We start from the raw sequence: 19,331 nt of genomic DNA, 5'->3' as shown, positions 1-19,331 counted from the left end.
TCTGAACGTCTTATAGTCTGGGGTGGTCATCAGAAGGTTGGAGATTTGGTTATCTAGTCTTGCAGCTTGTGTGGCTAGGAGGCCGTCATGTAGTTTTGTTCTTTTCACTTCTTTGGATGGGGGGGGTATGAATGGGGAGTGCGTTTTTCTGTGTCTGGTGCTGGTTGCTTGGATGAGGCGATTGTTCAGGTATGATGGACTGTCTCCGTGTAGTGTTTTAAATAATATGCAGTAAAATTTAAATTGGATTCTTTCTTGGATTGGGAGCCAGTGTGAGTTGATGTAGGCTTCAGTGATGTGGTCGTGTTTTTTCAATGAATAGACGAGTCTTAAGGCTGTATTTTGGATTGTTTGGAGTTGTCTTATCGTATTTGCCGGACATGGGAGGAAGAGAATGTTACAGTAGTCCAGTATTCCTAGTATTAGGGATTGTACTATAAGTAGGAATTGTGTGCTTTCAAAGAATTTTCGGACTTGTCTCAGGTTTCTCATGATTGCGAATGATTTTTGAGTTGTTTTGTTTATTTGTGGCTGCATTGTGCAGCATCTGTCTATGGTCATGCCTAGTAGTTTTATGGTTGTTTGGATGGGATATTTGGTTGCGTTTATGTCAAGGATGGATGTGGTTTGGATCTTGTCGTTTTCTAGGAGGATGAATTTGGTTTTGTCTTGGTTGAGTTTAAGTTTGTGATTTCCCATCCAGGTTGTGACTGCTTCCATTGTTTGGTGAAGTTCCTCTGTCATGGTAGGTTTGGAATGATCGTATGGGATGAGGATGGTGATGTCATCCGCGTAGCTATAGGATGTTAGGCCTAGATTATTTAGATGGGTTCCTAGAGAGGCAGTGTATAGATTGAAGAGGGTGGGGGATAGTGGAGATCCTTGTGGTACGCCGCATGGGTTTGACCAGGATTCTGATTTTTCTTTGTTTGATTTTACTCTGTAGGTTCTGAGTTTTAGGAATCCTTTGAACCAGGAGTATACTTTGTCTGAGATGCCTATTGCATCTAGTATTTGTAGAAGGATGTTGTGGTCTACTAGGTCGAATGCCGCCGATAGGTCCAGTTGTATGAGTAGCATTTTTTTCCCTATACTAATTTGTTGTCTGACGGTATCCATGAGGGAGCCTAGTAATGTCTCTGTGCTGAAATTTGTTCTGAATCCTGATTGCATGGGGTGTAGTAGGTTGTGATCCTCTATGTAATTGGTGAGGAGTTTGGCTACTAGGCCTTCTGTAATTTTGACATATAGCGGAATTGAGGCTATAGGTCTATAGTTGGAAGGGAGGTTTTGTGGTGCCTTTGGGTCTTTTTGGATTGGGGTGATGACAATTTCGCTGAGGTTGTCAGGGAATGTGCCCTCTGTGAGCGTGAATTGGATCCATTGTAGAATTATGGTGCGGAACTTTATACTTGAGGTGGTAAGGAGATATGAGGGGCAATGGTTGAGGTCACAGGAGGCATGGCTGTATTTTTTGTATAATTTGTTAAATTCTGGCCATTTTATGTTTGGGAATTGAGACCAAGTTCTGTCTGCTGCGATTGCCTCTTTTCCTGTGGGGTGGATTGTGATTGGATTTTGGTTGGATGGGTTGAGTATGAGTGTGGCTCTGGTGTTGGTGATTTTATTCTTGAAATGTTCTGCTAAGATGGTGGGTGATGGTGGAGGTGTGTTGGTGGTGGTGGTGTATGGTTTGGTGTCTGTTAATTCTTTTAGTATTTGGAAAATTTTTTTGGAATCTTGTGTTTCTGTGCCTATGAGCTTGGTATAGTAACTTTTCCTCTTGTCTTTTAGTAGATTTTTGTATTGTTTGTTGATTTTTTTCCAGTCGGTTTTTGTTTGTTCTTGATTCTTTTTTCTCCATTTTCTTTCTAGTCTTCTACACTGTCTTTTGAGTTGGAGTAATTCGTTATCAAACCATTGGTCTGATTTCCTTGCTGCCAATAAAACACCTACGTTAATAGACAAATTAGCTGCTAATTAGTACTGAACCAATAATTAACAGTAACTGGAGTTAACTACAAATTAGTGCCAATTGTTGCCAGGTATGTGCATAACTGCACTTAATCACTATTCCAGGAAAGTCTACAGTGGACAATAACAAAGGGCTAGCATGCCTAGCACTTATGAGCTAAGATTGTAGAATACTCTCAGTTGTGGTCATTTACATGGCGCAAACACCTATGTATGCTAGTATTTAATAAAGGAACGTGCACATGACCTTTTCAGAATTACCCATTTTTATATGTCAACAGAACTTTTTTCTAAACAGTTTGAAACCTTTACTTGACATTTTTTAAAATACTAAACAGGCAAAATTATATGAATAAGGTAAAAACATTGTGGCTTGCTTTACCTTATTGTACATATATCGAAGCATGAAGTCCAGAAGAAATGATTTGCCTTTCCGGAAGGCTCCAGCCACAGAAACCACAACTATGTTTAGATCTCGTATGTGCTCTTGTAACAAAACCTGCTCCAAGGCCTTTTCATCTAGCTCAAAGTCATGGTCATCTTCATGGGCAAGAACTATTTGTATTGGATATGGCTTATCTATATACACTTCTGAGTTAACTAGTACATCCTCCATCTGATTTTCTCCTGCAAGAAAAAAAAAAAAAAAAGTTAGCGGCTCGCAAGGTGTTTTAGTGTTTCTAATGGGTCCCAGTAAAAACTTAACGTTACATAAAGCATGTGAACTAACAGATGCAAGTTTAATGAAATGAAGATCAGCATGCAAGCAATCTGCAGAGCAAAACCTTTTAAGAAGGTTGCTCTTGCCAGTGCTAAAAATAAACTGCTCCCTATTTTAATAGATCACTCTCTCAGTGAGCAAGATTGGACTTAAAGCACTAGTTAAAATAGGCAGTTTTCTCCAAAAATACATATCTCCCCCTAAAATCTGCCTTTTGCTTCAAAATGATAACGAGAAGTTTAATAAATACTTTAAAAAAATACTTAGAAACCTGAAAAGGCTGGAAAACAAATTCTGGATTCTATGCATGTTGCATAAAAGGCATCTACTAAATTTCCTACATTTACCAATGTCATCAATAACTTTAAAACCTTTGAAGGGGGAATAAAAGGAATAATGGTAATTATTTGTTGGCAATTGTTTTCTAAACATTACCTCATCTTAAAAGTGCAAATTGAGTTTCAGGTGTTAAAAGTTAATGCTAAAGATGATGTATGGCAGAAAGTGAAGGAGAGAAAAACAACAAATGGATAAGATGGCCTTGGATACACAGTTAAGAGCATAGACAGAAGGAAGTTTAGACAGTGACTGGGAAAAGATCGTTTGAAAAACAAAAATCACCATAATAAAGGTAGGAGAAATGATTTTATTTTCAATTTGCCTCCTCTTCTATTAAACTATGCTACCAGTTTTTAGCGCAGAGAGCCGTGCTGAATGGCCCGCACTGCTCCCGACGCTCATAGGAACTCTATGAGCATCAGGAGAAGCGCGGCTCCCCATGCTAGAAAACTGCTACCGCAGTTTAATAGAAGAGGCCCTTAGTGATTGAATTGTTTCCGTTTTAAGAATTTACATCTGCTGGCTATATTTTGCACTGTTCAGGAAGAAGTGCATTTGTTTCTATTTCTCTGGAGTAGTACTGCATGCAGAATCTTGCATCGTAGGGTTTCTTTTAGTTTGTGGTCCCATATTTACACAGAGGTTATCTGTGTTCTGGTAGGAATTAAAGTCAAGAAGCATACAGTGTGTTTTGTGTAGTTTAATTTTGTGGTTAGCCATTATGTGTTGATTATATTGTGTTTATATATGAAAAATGAATGGAAAAAATGGTATTACAATTAGTATTATTATGGGGGCAGGGTCTGAAGCGGAGTTTCCCCCTCCAAACAAACAAAAAAGCTGCCTATGCTTAGAATGACTATTTGAATAAAGTTGGGATTAAGTATGGTAACATCTATGGGGTGAAAATAACCAGGTGAATAGCTGGAATGGTGTACTTGCGAAAGGCGGGATGCACCGGAACATGTGTATAAGCCTCCTTCAGATCGAGGGAGCACAGCCAGTCCCCTCTGTCGAGCAGCAGGTACAGAACTGGAAGGGAGAGCATTCTGAACTTCTCCCGGACAAGGTACTTGTTGAGCCGCCGGAGATCTAGGATAGGACTAAGATCCCCGGTCTTCTTGGGAACCAAGAAGTATCGGGAATAGAACCCCCGGCCCTGCTGACGAAGTGGGACATGCTCCACCGCACGGAGGCACAAAAGGGCCCTGGCCTCCGATAACAGGAGTGGTAGCTGTGACTTGTTGGAAGGACACGCGCCGGGCGGACTATCGGAAGGAACCTCCCGGAAGTTGAGAGAGTAACCCTTGGACACGACCTTGAGGACCCAAGCGTCTGAGGTGATAAGGGTCCAAGCGGGATAAAATGCCCGGAGACGACCCCCGATGGGAAGCGGTGTCGACGACAGTGCGGAGGGGGCCCTTCCCCAACCGCACAGTCAATAAGACGGTGCGGGCTTAGACACGGCCGGTGCCTGCGGTTTCTGCTGCGCCCAGGACTGCTGAGGTGGCTTTCGAGGGGGCGGTCTCGAGAAAACTGGAGTGGTCTTCTGAGGGTAGCGCCGAGGCGGAGCCCAATAGGTCTTAGGAATGGCGGGGTTCACTATGGGACGCACCAGAGAAGCGAAAGATCTTTCGTGCTCAGAGAGGCGCTTCGTGGCCACCTCGATAGAGTCATCGAAGAGCTCCGAGCCCACACAGGGAAGGTTAGCGAGGCGATCCTGAAGATTAGGATCCATATCTACAATCTGGAGCCACGCCAGCCGGCGCATGGCCACAGCGAACGCGGATACCCTGGAGGTGAGCTCGAAGGCGTCATAAGTAGCATGGAAAAGATAGAGACGCAGCTGAGAGAGGGACTCGATCAACTGCCCAAAGTCGTCCCGGTGAGAATCCGGAAAACTCCAAGAAAGGCAGACAGAGATTTCCCCAATTGCCTGAGATAGGAGGTATAAGTGAAGGAATAATTCAGAACACGATTGGCCATCATCGAGTTCTGATATAGTCTCCATCCAAATTTGTCAAGAGTGCGGCCTTCGCGCCCTGGCGGGACCGCTGCAGAAACCCGGGAAGGGTGAGGCTTCTTAAGTGAGGATTCCACCAGAAACGACTGGTGGGATAACTGGGCCCGCTCAAACCCCGACTCCATTTTAGACGGAACCGCAGTAACAGCGTACGGGGTTTCCAGGTTCCTCAAAAAAGCCTGGCGAAGCACCGGATTTAAGGGAAGGCGGAAAGATTCCTGTGGCGGGGAAGGCAAATCCATCTCCGCCAGGAACTCTTTAGTATAGTTGGAGCCAGACTTAAGGTCCAAATCCAACGCCCGCCCCATATCCAGGACAAACCTCGAAAACGAGGAAGGACGAACACCGGACCGGTCGTCCGCCGGGGTAGATGAACGGGAACAGCGAGCCGCCGAAAAAAAGGGCGAGGCTTCGCAAGAATACCGGGGTTCACGACCTGCACCGTGACCCGAACCCCAAGAGGCAGCGCCCAAGGAACGCGCCGGGGTCGAAGACCGCCAAGGCCCCAATGACCCCTCTCGGGGAAGACCTCGGGGTATGGGGCACCGAAACTCTCCGACGCCTCGGAGAAGTGTCCCGAGAGCCCCGGGGCGAACCCTTAGACAACAAAGCAGACCGAGGAAGCGACCGAAGCAACCGCGGGTTCGAGAGAGAAAGATCAGAGACCCGGAGTGTCTCGACAGCATGGGCCGTTGGCGAGCGACCCCGCCTTGGGGGGGAACCCCGGGGACGCTTAGACGACCGACGAAGCGGGGATGAGGGACGCTTAGATCGGCGCTTCGATTGAGGCCGGCCCGAGGGCGAGGAACGGCCCGATGCCCGGAGCGAAGACTTCGAGGACGAGAGCCGCCGGGTCCGGCGCACCTTGCCCCGAGACGCTGCAATACCCCGCTCAGGCTGGTCCGAAGTCAAGGGAGGCTGCAAGTGGGCCAATGCCGAGGACAGTTCCGACGAAATTAAAGCCCGGAGCATGTCCTGAAAAACCGGGACCGCCATCATGGACGGCATATCCGGGGCGGCCGTACATTCCACAGAGGGCGACCTCGGTACAGAGTATTCCCTGGGAGTGGATATATGCCCCGACTTGGAGGACAGGACAGGACCGGGGCCGAGGACGGCGCCCCCCTCCATGCCCCACCGAGGTCCCAGAGGATGGCTTCTTCACCGGAGTTGCACCTGAGGAGAGAAGCGGGGACTTACCCTGTGAAGACTTCGGGCCGGAAGTCGAGGGCTTCGAGGCCGAGGACGGCCGGAGCCGAAGCCGGGGCCGATGTCGAGGCTGGGGCTGCGGTCGGCTCCACCACAAACAGGTCCGCCATACGAGCCCGGCGGCAGCGGAGCGCTCGGGGTTGGAAAGTCACGCACCTGGGGCACGAATCGGTGGGATGATCAGCCCCGAGGCACAGGATGAACCACCGATGGGGGTCGGTGATCAACAACAGCCGATCACAGCGGGTGCACTTCTTAAACCCGGACAAGGGCCGGGACATGAAAAACAAAGGCCGCAACCGAACGGGGCCACGGCAATCCGGGAGCCCCCGAATGCCGAGCACGAGCTGAAACAAAGAAAAGTCTTTTTTTTCCCCCCCCGAGATAAGAAAACAACAAAACGAACGCACACAGCGACTCTGAAAAGAAAATAACAAAGCCGCGGTGCTAGAATGCAAATCACACGGAGAGCAAAAGATCAGGGCTTCTGGCTCCGCGGAAACTTTAGAACTGAGGACCACGAGGTGGGGATGCGCCCTCTAGTGGAGCGGGAAGGCATGCACATGCGTGGTGCAGCATAGCAAGCTTGAAATTTCTTTCAAGTTTGCTTGAAAAGCTGTCCGCGTCGGGGCTCCGTGGATGACATCACCCACATGTGAGAATACGCTGCCTGCTTATCCTGGGATAAAATTATTTTATTTTCAATTTAGTGATCAAAATGTGTCTGTTTTGAGAATTTACATCTGCTGTCTATATTTTGCACTATGGCCCCCTTTTACTAAACTGCAATAGCGGTTTTTAGCGCAGGAAGCCTATGAGCGTCGAGAGCAGCGCTGAGCATTCAGTGCAGCTCCCTGTGCTAAAAACTGCTATCGTAGTTTAGTAAAAAGGGAGCAGGGTATATTTGTCTATTTTTGTATGGTTGTTTCTGAGGTGACAGAGCATAGAGTCATCTGCCTTGACCTCTTTGAAAAAACCCTGGAATATAAATGATAATTGCAGATTTTGTACACGATGCAGGCAGTCTTTATTGAGACAAGTAAATCTTTTGATTAAAAACCTTAAACCAGGTAAGGGACCCAACACGGTCCGTGTTTCGGACTAACCTTCGTCAGGGGTCCACTTTTGATAAAAGGGGAAAATTAGCGTGTCAACTATCGCTACTTGTCCAAGGCTCTTTTCTCTTTTGATAATTTTCCCCTTTTATCAAAAGTGGACCCCTGACGAAGGTTAGTCCGAAACACGGACCGTGTTGGGTCCCTTACCTGGTTTAAGGTTTTTAATCAAAAGATTTACTTGTCTCAATAAAGACTGCCTGCATCGTGTACAAAATCTGCAGTTTTTGGTTTGTTTGTTCTGGATTGTTTTTCACTGCAGAGAATTGGACCCTGGTTTTTTCCTTTGGTTTGGTTTGTGGATATAAATGATAATTAACATTTTCTCTGCGTACAATGTGCTTTTTTTAAATTTTATTGTTGGTAGATAATTTTGACTTGGTCATTTTAAAAGTAGCTCACAAGCCCAATAAGTGTGGGCACCCCTGGTGTATACATTTCACTTTACTTCAACAGCCAGGGCTAGAGCTTGGCAACATATTTACTTTACATTACTGGTCCTTTAAATTATTATGGATTAGCTGACTTGTGGTTAGAACAGTAGACTGAGAACAAAGGAAGCCACGGTTTAAATCCCACTGCTATTTCATGTGATTTTGGGCAAATTATTTAACACTCCATTATTTCAATTACGAAACAGACAAAGACTTCTAGGGGAGAGAGAAATAACTTAGTGTACATGAATTTAAACTTGCCATGAGCTACTTCTGAAAAATTGTAAGCCAAAAGAAAAAAAAGGATACAAAAAATAACTACGGTACTTTACATCGTAAGCCTACTAGGGACAGAGAAAGTACCTGCATAAAACAAATAAACTGCTTTGATTGTACCACAGAAAGGCAGTATATCAAATCCATACACTTTATACTTTAACTACTAAATTTCTTTCCCTTGATCTCTGCTAGACCAGTCCCAGACTGATGGGTTTTGACACCCTACCAGTAGAGTCACTGACATTTCCAGGGACATCACTACCGTATAAGGCATGGTGGAACCCTAGAATTTGAAAGGCCATCCTATCTCAAATTATGGATGATCTTTAGTATTCTAAACTGTGAATTATTACTTCAAATAAAGTCGACATCAGTAACATCCATCGCCACAGCTTCTTTTGTTTTGGCAACCCTAGAATTTACCAACAGTTTGACAAAGCTGTGGTAAAGAGATCAAACACAATGAACCAGATGAAAACACCCAAGTGAACACAGATTAGAGCAGAAAATATCCCTAACTCAAATCCTCTGCAAAGATAACCTGATAGATCAACCTATTGAGTGAGAAAGCTTCTGGTGAAATAGGAGACAAGATTGAACAGCTATTTTGTCAGCCCCTTGTTGCAGTGGCAACCAAAAAGAAAGTTTGAGATACTGCTCATATACACCATTACATTGTCAGCTCTAGGGTTCTAGAAAGCGATTTATGGAAAATACATGGCCCGGGCTCTTCTGAGATGCACAGGAACTTCCATTCATCTGGGTCAGCATATCTGGAGTGTGTAGCTGCTTTTGGCATATAATCTGGTATGCATAGGGGTCTGATGAATAGCCTCCATAGTGGCTTTAAATAGAAGCTACTAGTTGACCAGTGGCTATGATATGCTTCTGTAAGTTAACTGTTTTGGGACAAACTCTTGTTTGGGGAAAACCAACAAAGTGGTCAAGGACTTTGGCAAGACTAAATCCCAGAAGACAGTAGTTGAGTCTCTACAGAGATGATTGGTGTCTAAATCCCAATAACAGCCATGTTTTTTGCTTGAGCAAATCAGCCTCCTCTTCTGCCTCCCAGGAATGCTTCATAAGTCAGCCTTTCAGGGGGAAGTGGGCCACAACATCTGAGAGGTCTAGTTTCCAACCTTCTGGGAGGGAAGGAAGACAATACGGATTTTCAGGCCACCATCACCTCAGATCAACTTGTGCTCAAGGTGGTTCAGCTCACTTTTGTAAAGCCTTTAAATGCCTTTTCAGTTTTTCCCTGCAATTTTTTTTCATGATGAATGTATGTAGTAAGTCTGTCCTATTTAACGATTATGGTGTTTCATTTCTATTTTATTTATTGGAAGATTAGATTCTTATACCTTGATAATCTTCTTTCTAGTAGAAAAGACATACAAGTTTTGAACCAATGGGCTATTCACCTCTACTTACGAGTTTTTATAGAAGGTGTCATCTACATTTTTCATCTCCATCTTTTCTATATCTATACCAGTGGTTCCCAACCCTGACCTGTAGGACCCCTAGGCCAGCTGGGTTTTCAGGATAGCCCTAATGAATATATATGGAGCAGAGTTGCATGCCTGGCATCTCTATTATATGCAGAGCTCTCATATGCATATACATTAAGGCTATCCTGAAAACCCAACTGGCCTGGGGGTCCTCCAGGACAGGGTTGGGAACCACTGCTCTACACTGTACTCTTGCTCCTCTGTTTGTACCAAAACAGTTGACAACCACACAACAAGAAAGAGGGGCACAGGAACTCCCTGACAAAGCCATGTCTGCTCTGTTCTTAATCAACTATAATTATAGAAAACCAACACCAACAGGAACATAAAAATACAAGGTGGAACACAACAATTCACTTACCTGAGTGCAACTGGCACCAATACTTATGTAGTTACCACACTCTCCCATTTAATAAAACTTTTTTTATATACACTAGTGGCCGAAATTGTGGAAACACCTAGCATTTTAAGCATTACATCTTTGAAACAAACTCTCAACCTCAGAGTCTGTGCTCTCCCACAGCCAGAACACTAAAAAGCCTTGCAAACGGTCCCAAAAACAGAATATAATTGAAAAATAAACATGAGAAACTGGAGGACAGCCCAGAAGGATGGGAGACTGAGACAAAGAATGATAACGAAGCTCCCTATAAAAATTCTCATGAGAAGAGATTGATTACCCACCCATTCAGGAATGGATTGTCTGTTGCATTAGAAGTAATGATTATACTGCTGCAACCCACCTCAAACTCTGTTATGGAGGATTTCACAGGATATAAGACTACATTTACGGTATATAAGACTACATTTACGGTATTCAGATTAGCAATAGGATCACCACTGCAGTTACCCAGTTCATGAGTTTGGTATTAACTGTATACATGAAAACTGCCAATCAAGTGGAGAAGACTTCATCCAAGGCCAGGCAAATGATGGGTTGTATCTGGAGAAGCTTTGTTAGTCGGAAACCCAATGTCATAATGCCATTGTACAGAACCATGGTGAGGCCTCATCTGGAGTACTGCGTACAATTCTGGAGGCCACATTACCGTAAGGATGTGCTGAAGGTTGAGTCGGTTCAGCGAATGGCCACCAGGATGGTCTCAGGACTCAAAGATCTATCGTACGAAGATATACGGCTATACTCTCTCGAAGAACGTAGGGAGAGGGGAGACATGATTGAGACGTTTAAGAATATCACTGGTCGTATTGAGGTAGAAGATGATATTTTCTTTCTGAGAGGGCCTTCAGCCACAAGAGGGCACTTAACAAGAGGGCACTTAACCCTAAAAACAGGGAAAAAGTGAAGTTTCAGTAAAATGTGGGGGGCTACAACCCCCCAAACCCCCCACAACGCGGCGCAATCTGTATTAAGTAAAGTCCCCCCACGCTCCCCTATCGGAGCCCCTAAAAACAGTAATTTTCTTCAGCGGGCACCTCTGCGCTGCACTCAATTGTCTGCGAGCGCCTTTGTCCCGGCGCGCTTTTGACCTGACACCCAGAACCCTTGCCCAGCTTCCATCCTTCCCTCCCATCCCCCCGTGCAGCAGATCCCTTGCCCAGCTTCCATCCTTCCCTCCCTCCCATCCCCCTGTGCAGCAGAACCCTTGCCTAGCTTTCATCCTTCCCTCCCTCGTGCAGCAGAACCATTGAGTACCCGCCACGCAGACGAAACACTGATGACCCTCCATCCTTTCCTCCCAACCGATCCCCGCCCATAAATACCTTGCTGCAAAGGAGCGTCAGGTCAGCAGCACTCACAGGCTGCTTTGCAGCCTTCTTGCTAGGGCTGTCTGTGTACTGACATCATCAGTACACAGACAGCCCCAGCGACAAGGCCTGTGAGTGCTGCTGGCCCGACGCTCCTCTGCGGCAAGGTATTTATGGTCATGGTTGGGTCAGCGGATGTTCAGAAGTTCGGCTGTGCTGTGGGGGAGGGGAGGGGAGGGCAGGGGAAGCACGGCTGTCTATGACTAGGGCTTATTTTTGGGGGTAGGGCTTATATTAAGACCTATCCTGAAAATCATGCTAGGGATTATTTTCGGGGTAGGTCTTATTTTCAGGGAAACACGGTAGCTTGTTTGCTTCACTATATTTTCCTTTCTTAAACTCTTGTAAACCATGTCGAGCTCTATCCTTATAGAGAAGATACGGTATATAAGCTTAAGGTTTAGTTTTCCAAAGGAGCCAGCTCTGTGGGTGCTTGAGCACCCCCAGTATTGAAAAGTGTTTTAACTGTGTCCAGGGACAGGCAATTTCCATTGGTTTTAGCACCTCCAATAATTCTGAAAAGTTGGCTCCTATGGTCAGAACCCCAAATGGGACCATGACTTAGGTGAGCTCTCTATAGGTACATCATTATTCTGCAACACAAACAGGGCACACACTTATATTTATCCACAATCACAGACACAAAGATTGAGAAGCACTGCCCCAACATTTTCTAGAGCCATATTCCAGTCGGGTTTTCAGGATTTCCTCAATGAATATGCATTGAAAGCAGTGCATGCAAATAGATCTCATGCATATTCATTGGGGAAATCTTGAAAACCCTACTGGACCGGAGTTCCCTACCCCTGTGCTAGAGGCTCTTTCTCAAGTTGCCCCGCTATGTTTACCGAGATGTCACTGAACAAACTCCCCATTGAAGTGAAGTTTACTATGCTTGTATTTAAAAAGCATACCACTCTACATTTTACGTGGTACTGTATTTTTAAAAGTAGGTCAGAATGCACAAGGAACCGCCTCCGAGTTCGAGTTACTGGTGATACATAAAATGAACGCAGCAAGCGCACAGGACAAGGATGGATTTCATCCTCGCATCTTGTTGTCCTTAGGAAAAGAAATGCATGGACCCCCCCCCCCCCCCTGAAGGTGCTGGAAGGTACCCTTCGATCAGCGTGCACACGTTGTTAATGTAGAGAAGAGCCAACTATCACATGCTTCATGATCCAAGTACAAGCTGACAGGGAGGGGAAGCGAGTGCAGGTAGTGAGCGAGTGCAGGCAGGAGATGGAGCCCAGACAAACGAAGTGCTAGCCGGAAACCGGTAGGTGCGCGCTGACGGCACCAGCCAGCTTTCAAAGATACTACTTCTTGAGTCTCGCATTTGAATTTTAAAAAAATACATATACTGTATAGCGACAGCTAAACACAAGACAGACTAGATCAGCTTGTAGCGAATGAGCAAAGAACAGAAAGCAGGAGCACGCGGGAGCTTGGAGAGAACAGCGACAGGTGAGGGGGGGGGGGGGGCGCGTGACCACAGACCCAACGGCTCCCTCAAGTCACAGCGTTTACCAGCGCATCCCGCTCTATAACCTCCACTGCTTCAACCAAACGAATGCAGTTCTTTTTCCCTCTTCAGCTGAAGTGCCCGCCTTTGGATATTATCGCGAGGCTCTCTCCCCCCCACACACGCGCGCCTGCCCACAGAATCGCTCGTCCTTAGCTGTCGCTTCCATTCAGCAGCAATTTTACCTTCAGCATAGACGTGATTTATTTCTTTACTGCAGTTAAACTGCAACCGATGTCTCTTCGCGTTCCCCTCCGCCATCTTGTTCTGTTTTAAAATTAACTACCTGCTGACGTCAAACGTCGCTGCCCCTTTGGCAGCCTGCTGTCCTAGGTCCTAGCTTACCACGCGAATTCTTCTCGTTGACCCGAGCGCGCCCCGACGGTGTCTGGAGCGGAACAGTCCCAGTCGGGCGCCAACTAGTCTCCGTGACATTGCCGTTTCTGAAGGGGTTGAACGTGTCAGGGTGACAGGTGGAGCTCTAGGATTAAGAGGGGCAATCTGGTTTTAAAGCGGTACTACATGCCCAGCTTCTCGGAATGGGGGGAAAACGACCCAAACAAACAGAAACTGGCGCTCAATCCTGTTCATTAGTTAAGAAAAAGTGAAACGGACTTCTCTAAAGTACAACTACTGTTGTACTGGAGTGAGGTCTACAACCTTATAAAACTGAACGTCCAATATTTCACGGATTATTTTTCTTTTGGTGAAAAATATTTCAAGAACTGCAATCTTGTCGTAAATTGAGACATACTCCTGTAAATAGCTTCCGTCACTCCCTGGGGTCAACGGTCAAACTCTTTCACCTACTGTATAACGTTCATTCAGGCCAGAATTAGGACATAAGGCAAATTTGGAATGTGTTTACTACGGCCCAAATGTTCCGAGGGAGGAGGAGTCAGATCCTCCAGTTCCTAAACTTTACACCTTAAAAACTGCTGTAGCAGGATCTGACAACTGTTAAATTTGAAAGCAGAGGATCTGGTTTCCTTCTCTGCATTCATTTGACCCACGGCTGCAGGAGCAGTGCCATATCCTTCCAGTCACAGCGCCGGCACCTTTTTTGACAGCATAGGTATCCAGGAAAAGAAAAGGAAGGACATCATTTTTCAACTTGAACACCTATCAGAATTGTGACCCAAGAAGATCCAGTCATCAAGGGTCAAATGAGTGCAGAGAAGGAAGCACAAGTTGAAAGCATAGGATATGGAAGAAGAAAAGAAAGCATGGGATCTAGCTTCCAAGTTGAAAAGTCACCAGAACTGTAATCCAGAGGATCTGGTGGCCAAGAATCCACTGAGGTTAGAAAAGGAAGCCCAGTTTTAAAGCATAGTTTTGGGGGGAGAGGAAAAGGAAGCCAGATCTTCCTAATCATATGTTTCAAGTTGAAAAGCTACTATAACCAAGAGGATCTGATGGCCAAGAGGCAACAGTGTGGAAAAGGAAGCCAAATCCTGTGCTTTCAACTTTGAAAGCTGCCAGAAACATAATGGCAGATAAAGGCCAAATGGCCCATCTAGTCTGCCCATCTGCAGTAACCATTATCTCTTTCTCTCTCCGAGAGATCCCACATGCCTATCCCAGGCCCTTTTTTAATTCAGACACAGTCTCTGTCTCCATAGAAACATGATGGCTGTGACCCAGAGGATCTGGTGGCATTTAGGATAGAAAGCATAGGGTCTGCTTTTACCTATTTTGAGAGATTTTTGCCCTAAGTCAGGTGATGGAGGGGAGAGGCAAAATACTGTTACAGCGCCTCAGACTTGGAATTCACTCCCGCTATACTTAAGAGAGGAGAAGAATTTGGAAAAATTTAAGAGCCAATTTAAGAGCTTTCTTTTTAAAGATGCGTTCAATACTTAATTGAAATGTTAATTTGCTCTTTCACTAATTGCTCTTTTGTTTACTTTTATCTTACCTATTTATTCGTCCTTCCATTCCTGTTGTGTTTAACCTTTAATTGTTGACTCTTTCCTTTCCAAGATTGTATTTCTATCCTACCTTCCCTATTGTATTCATGTCTTAATTAGTTTTTTTTTTGTAACTTATCCCCTTGTTAATTTATGTAGGTCTATTTTTTGTATATTTTAGATAATGTATTTTACCAATTTGTACATCGCTTAGAATTTGGAATAGGCGATTAATCAAATAATAAATAAACTTGAAACTTTTGATGACTGCTACTGTGTGCTGTTCTCCAGGTAGCAGGAAGAATTAGTGAGCAATGCTTCTTAACAACTGTTTCCTCTTCTGCAGTCATACCTGCCTTGATTCCTGCTTATGGAAAGTATTAAAATATTTTATATATATATATAATATTACAATAGGAGGCCCAGGATTTATAGAGTGGAATGGTATTGGGATTTTGTTGCCTTTTGCAGTACAGTACTAGCTCAAAAAGTGTTACATTCAGGTATAGTAGATATTTCTCTCACCTCCCCCAGCTGGCTTTCAATTTAAGTTTATATTTGCGACAATGAAAGATTAGGGGACTTGCCCAGGGATCAGCAATGACATTTGAATACTGACTTTTTTTGGTGGGGATATAGTGGATTTGGTGGGGATATAGTTGTAGCCATTCTGTGCTACAACTAAAGCAGGATTTTAAAAAGGTTTGGATAATCCCAACCCAACATTCAACACTCTCTAAATGTTATCTAAAACCACATAATTCACCCCATTTTTATCTCCTAAAGACTTCTACTTCCAGTTGGTAACTGTTTACTCAACCATTTTTTTTTTTAATTACCTTAAAAATTTTATATCATCGCTTATTCTATTCTTTCAAATTTTGAATGTAATTCCTGTTTTTAGTTTGAATGTAATCCGCCTTGAACCGCATGTAATGGCGGAATAGAAATCACTAATGTAATGTAATGTAATAATTTCTTAAAAGAGAAGTCCATAGGCCATTATTGAGATGGCTTGGGGAAAACCACTGCTTATTCCAGTGTATCACAAACTGTGTGCTATGGCACACTAGTGTGCCGCAACAGATTCCAGGTGTGCCCCGAGACACTGGCAAGGAGGAGAGGCGCCAGCTGACTGCTTACAGGGCGTGCCTCTTGCAGTGAGAGGCATGTCCTGTAGGCAGTCGGCCGGCACCGACGACTCTCCTCATCAGCATCTCTTCTCCTCTCCCACACCTCCAGGATCTCCTACCAGTGAAGTGACAGGTTGAGTCATGGCTGGAGGGCCTCTGTGCATGTGCAGATCTCAACATGATGATGTCATGCATGCGTGTGATGTCATTGCGTTGACATCCGCACATTTCCAGATGCCTTCCAGCTGGGGCACCAAAAAGTTTGCGGGACACTGGCTTATTCCTAGGATAAGCAGCATAAAATCTGCTTTACTACTTGGGTCTAGTTAGGTACTTGGGACCTGGGTTAGCCACTGTTGGAAACATTCTTATGTTCTGTTGAGGAAATTACATTGGCTTCATTTCCAATTGAGAGTTCAATTTAAATATGCCTGTATAGTCTTTAAAATTCTACATTGGCTATTTGTTCCTTTGATCTCTTTATCTTTAAACACCATGAGATTTTCAAGCACAATATCAGCTCATATGTCTAAGATCTTTGTTCCATCTTTAAGAGGAATAAAGTCCATTAGTAAAATTTCATACTCCTCATATTAACTGTGATAGGGAATGGACTACCTTCTCATATGAGATCTTGTTTATCCCTTCAGATCTTTCGCAAAACCTTGAAAACTACAATGTTTTATCACTTTTTAAGCTATGGCCCTAATGAAGGTTAATGGATCTTTCTTTGTAATTTAATTTTGTAAACCAAGTCAACCTCCTATTTCTAGGAGATGATTCGGTATATAAGACTAATAATTAGATTAGATTAGATTGTTTATATAAATTACTTTGAGTGTGGTTGTAAAGCTAAAAAAAGAAAAAAGACCGATATTCCTGTTTACAAGAAATAAAATTAGCAAATGTAAGAACCTAATCTTCCATTGCTTCACTCTTGAAGGTCCTTGGGCCTGCATTCTGTAAATGGTGACGTAAGTTAAGCGCCAGTAGGCACCTTGGCCCAGATTCACTAAAGATAGCGATTCAGTCGCTGTTGGCTAATTCTCTGGCTGATTTTGAAACAGCAACTGATTATCTTTTTTGTATGCAAATGATTTACACGGAGGTGCAAATCATTTGCATGCAAACTTCCCGACTCAATTGCTCACTGAGAGATTGAGTCGGGGCAGAGCCCTGACAGTAGTGACAGGAGAAGCAGCCTCCTGCTGGGTTTTTTTTTTCCAGTTTTTTTAATGGCACAGACATTTTGCATGTATTACATATGTAAAATATCTGCCCAATGAAATAAAAAGCCCCGCTCCCCTGACAAATTGCCTCCTCCCCCTCCCTCCCTGAACAAAAAAAAATGCCACCGCCACCCGCCAATGCTTGCTACCGCTGCAAACGAATGGCAGAACGAATTCCCACTCCCTCCTGCCATCGGCCCCTGTTCTCCTCCCAAAAAACCCAAATGGCAGGAGGGATACCCACTCCCTCCTGCCATCAGACAGCAGACACTGATGCTCCCCACCACTTCTCCATACCTTAAGTTGGGAGCAGGAGGGGTGCTCAGTTCTTCCTGCTCCTCCGGCCTCCAGCAACAAACAGCAGGCCTTAGGCTCCACCCTGGTGCATCATGTGATGCACAAGGAGGGGCCTAAGGCCCTGATTGGCTCAGGTGCCTCGGGCTCCTCCCTTGGGAGGGGCCTGAGGCACCTAAGCCAATCAGGGACTTCCTTAGAGAGTAGCCTCAGGAAGTCCCTAATTGGCCATTGCTTTGGCAAAACAATGGCCAATCAGGGACTTCCTTAGGCTACTCCCTAAGGAAGTCCCTGATTGGCTCATGCACCTCAGGCCCCTCTCAAGGGAAGAACTGAGGCGCCTGAGCCAATCAGAGCCTTAATCACATGATGCACCAGGTTTAGCGACGATTGCTGACTTTAGTGAATCGGGACCCTTGTTTGCACCTACCAGCATCTAGATTAATTGCTTTAATTGGCATTAATCAGCACGGTAATTGACCATATAGCTTAAAACCAATTAAAATCTCATTTTAAAAAAAGTAGGTGCCGCTAGGTGCCTGTTGGGGTAGTTACCGGATTCATGCCTAAAGCTTGGTGCCAAAAGTGAAAGTAGGTGTGGTTAGGGGTTTAGTTGCCGCTAAGCCTGATTCTCAAAAAAATGTAGGCCTTTAGAACACTGACCTACATTCTTTGATGACGCCTCCTTTCGTCTGCTGGTACAGTCTTCTATCCTAAGCGTTCTGGATTACTGTAACATCATATACTTAGGCGCCTTCAAGAAAATAACCAGGAAGTTGAGGTTGGTCCAAAATACCGCCGTCTGTCTCATCTTTGGCTTGAAGAAATGGGAGCACATAACCCCTTTCTACCACAAGTTGCACTGGCTGCTGTTCGAATCCAGAGTTCTATTTAAGTTCTCATGCATCTGCTATAAAACAGTATTTGGCATATCACCAGATTACCTTTACCCACACTTCAACCTGAATTACGATAATAAAAGCTCCCGCAGAATAAACCTATTCGCCTTTCCCTCATTGAAATCGTGTCATCTTAAAAGATTCTTCGAAATAACCTTCGCTTTTCAAGCATAGTAACATAGTAGATGACGGCAGATAAAGACCCGAATGGTCCATCCAGTCTGCCCAACCTGATTCAATTTAAATTATTTTTTTTTTTATTTTTCTTCTTAGTTATTTCTGGGCAAGAATCCAAAGCTTTACCCGGTACTGTGCCAAACTAAACTCATGGCTCGCCCAAATTGTACTAGATGCATCTTCATATCTCAACTTTAGAAAGCAGATCAAAACCCAACTCTTCAACAAACCAAATCCTTAACGCACCCCTCCCTTAACTCCCTCCATCCCTTCCCTTCCCTTTCCTTTAAGATTGTTCCCCCATCTTCTTAAAGCTTGTATGCACCTTCTCTTAAATGCATTGTATATTCTTACTGTATGTATTATATATAATCTTTTCCCTCACTTAAATTGTAAACGTATAACTAGTATGCATCTGTCTCCTTCTCTTAAATTCATTGTATATACTCACTGTATGTAATGTACTTAATCTTTTCCCTCACTTAAATTGTAAACATATAACTAGTTTGACTTCATGATTGCTTTATTATGTTCCTCAATTCCAATCGCATTGTCTGTACTTCATCTAACTGTTGTGAACCGCCTAGAACTCCCTGGGTATGGCGGTATACAAAAATAAAGTTATTATTATTATTATCTAACTGTTGTGAACCGCCTAGAACTCCCTGGGTATGGCGGTATACAAAAATAAAGTTATTATTATTATTATCTGTGCCTAAGTTTTTTCTTAAGTGTCACTTGCCACGATTCTGATAACAGCGTCTAATCATGATTGACATGTGGCCAGCTCCA

The 19,331-nt window shown here is 44.3% G+C and overlaps 1 protein-coding gene across 4 annotated transcripts in view; it reads right to left on the bottom strand.

Annotated features, from left to right (window-relative positions):
* Nucleotides 1-13,363, bottom strand: part of ATL2 (atlastin GTPase 2) — a 221,219-nt gene extending 207,856 nt beyond the window's left edge. Inside the window, exons 1-2 of one of the 4 annotated variants that reach the window (XM_033936398.1) lie at nucleotides 13,243-13,363; nucleotides 2,357-2,601 (exon numbers count right to left, since the gene is read on the bottom strand). In XM_033936398.1, the coding sequence (XP_033792289.1) occupies nucleotides 2,357-2,590 (234 nt within the window). In that variant the 5' untranslated portion in view covers nucleotides 2,591-2,601; nucleotides 13,243-13,363. The other 3 variants (XM_033936399.1, XM_033936396.1, XM_033936397.1) reach the window with 3 other exon arrangements.
* Nucleotides 13,364-19,331: the final 5,968 nt, after the last annotated feature.

The sequence above is a fragment of the Geotrypetes seraphini genome, chromosome 3 (genome assembly GCF_902459505.1).
Source record: "Geotrypetes seraphini chromosome 3, aGeoSer1.1, whole genome shotgun sequence".
NCBI lineage: Eukaryota > Metazoa > Chordata > Amphibia > Gymnophiona > Dermophiidae > Geotrypetes > Geotrypetes seraphini.
This window is presented reverse-complemented; position numbering and strand designations above follow the sequence as displayed.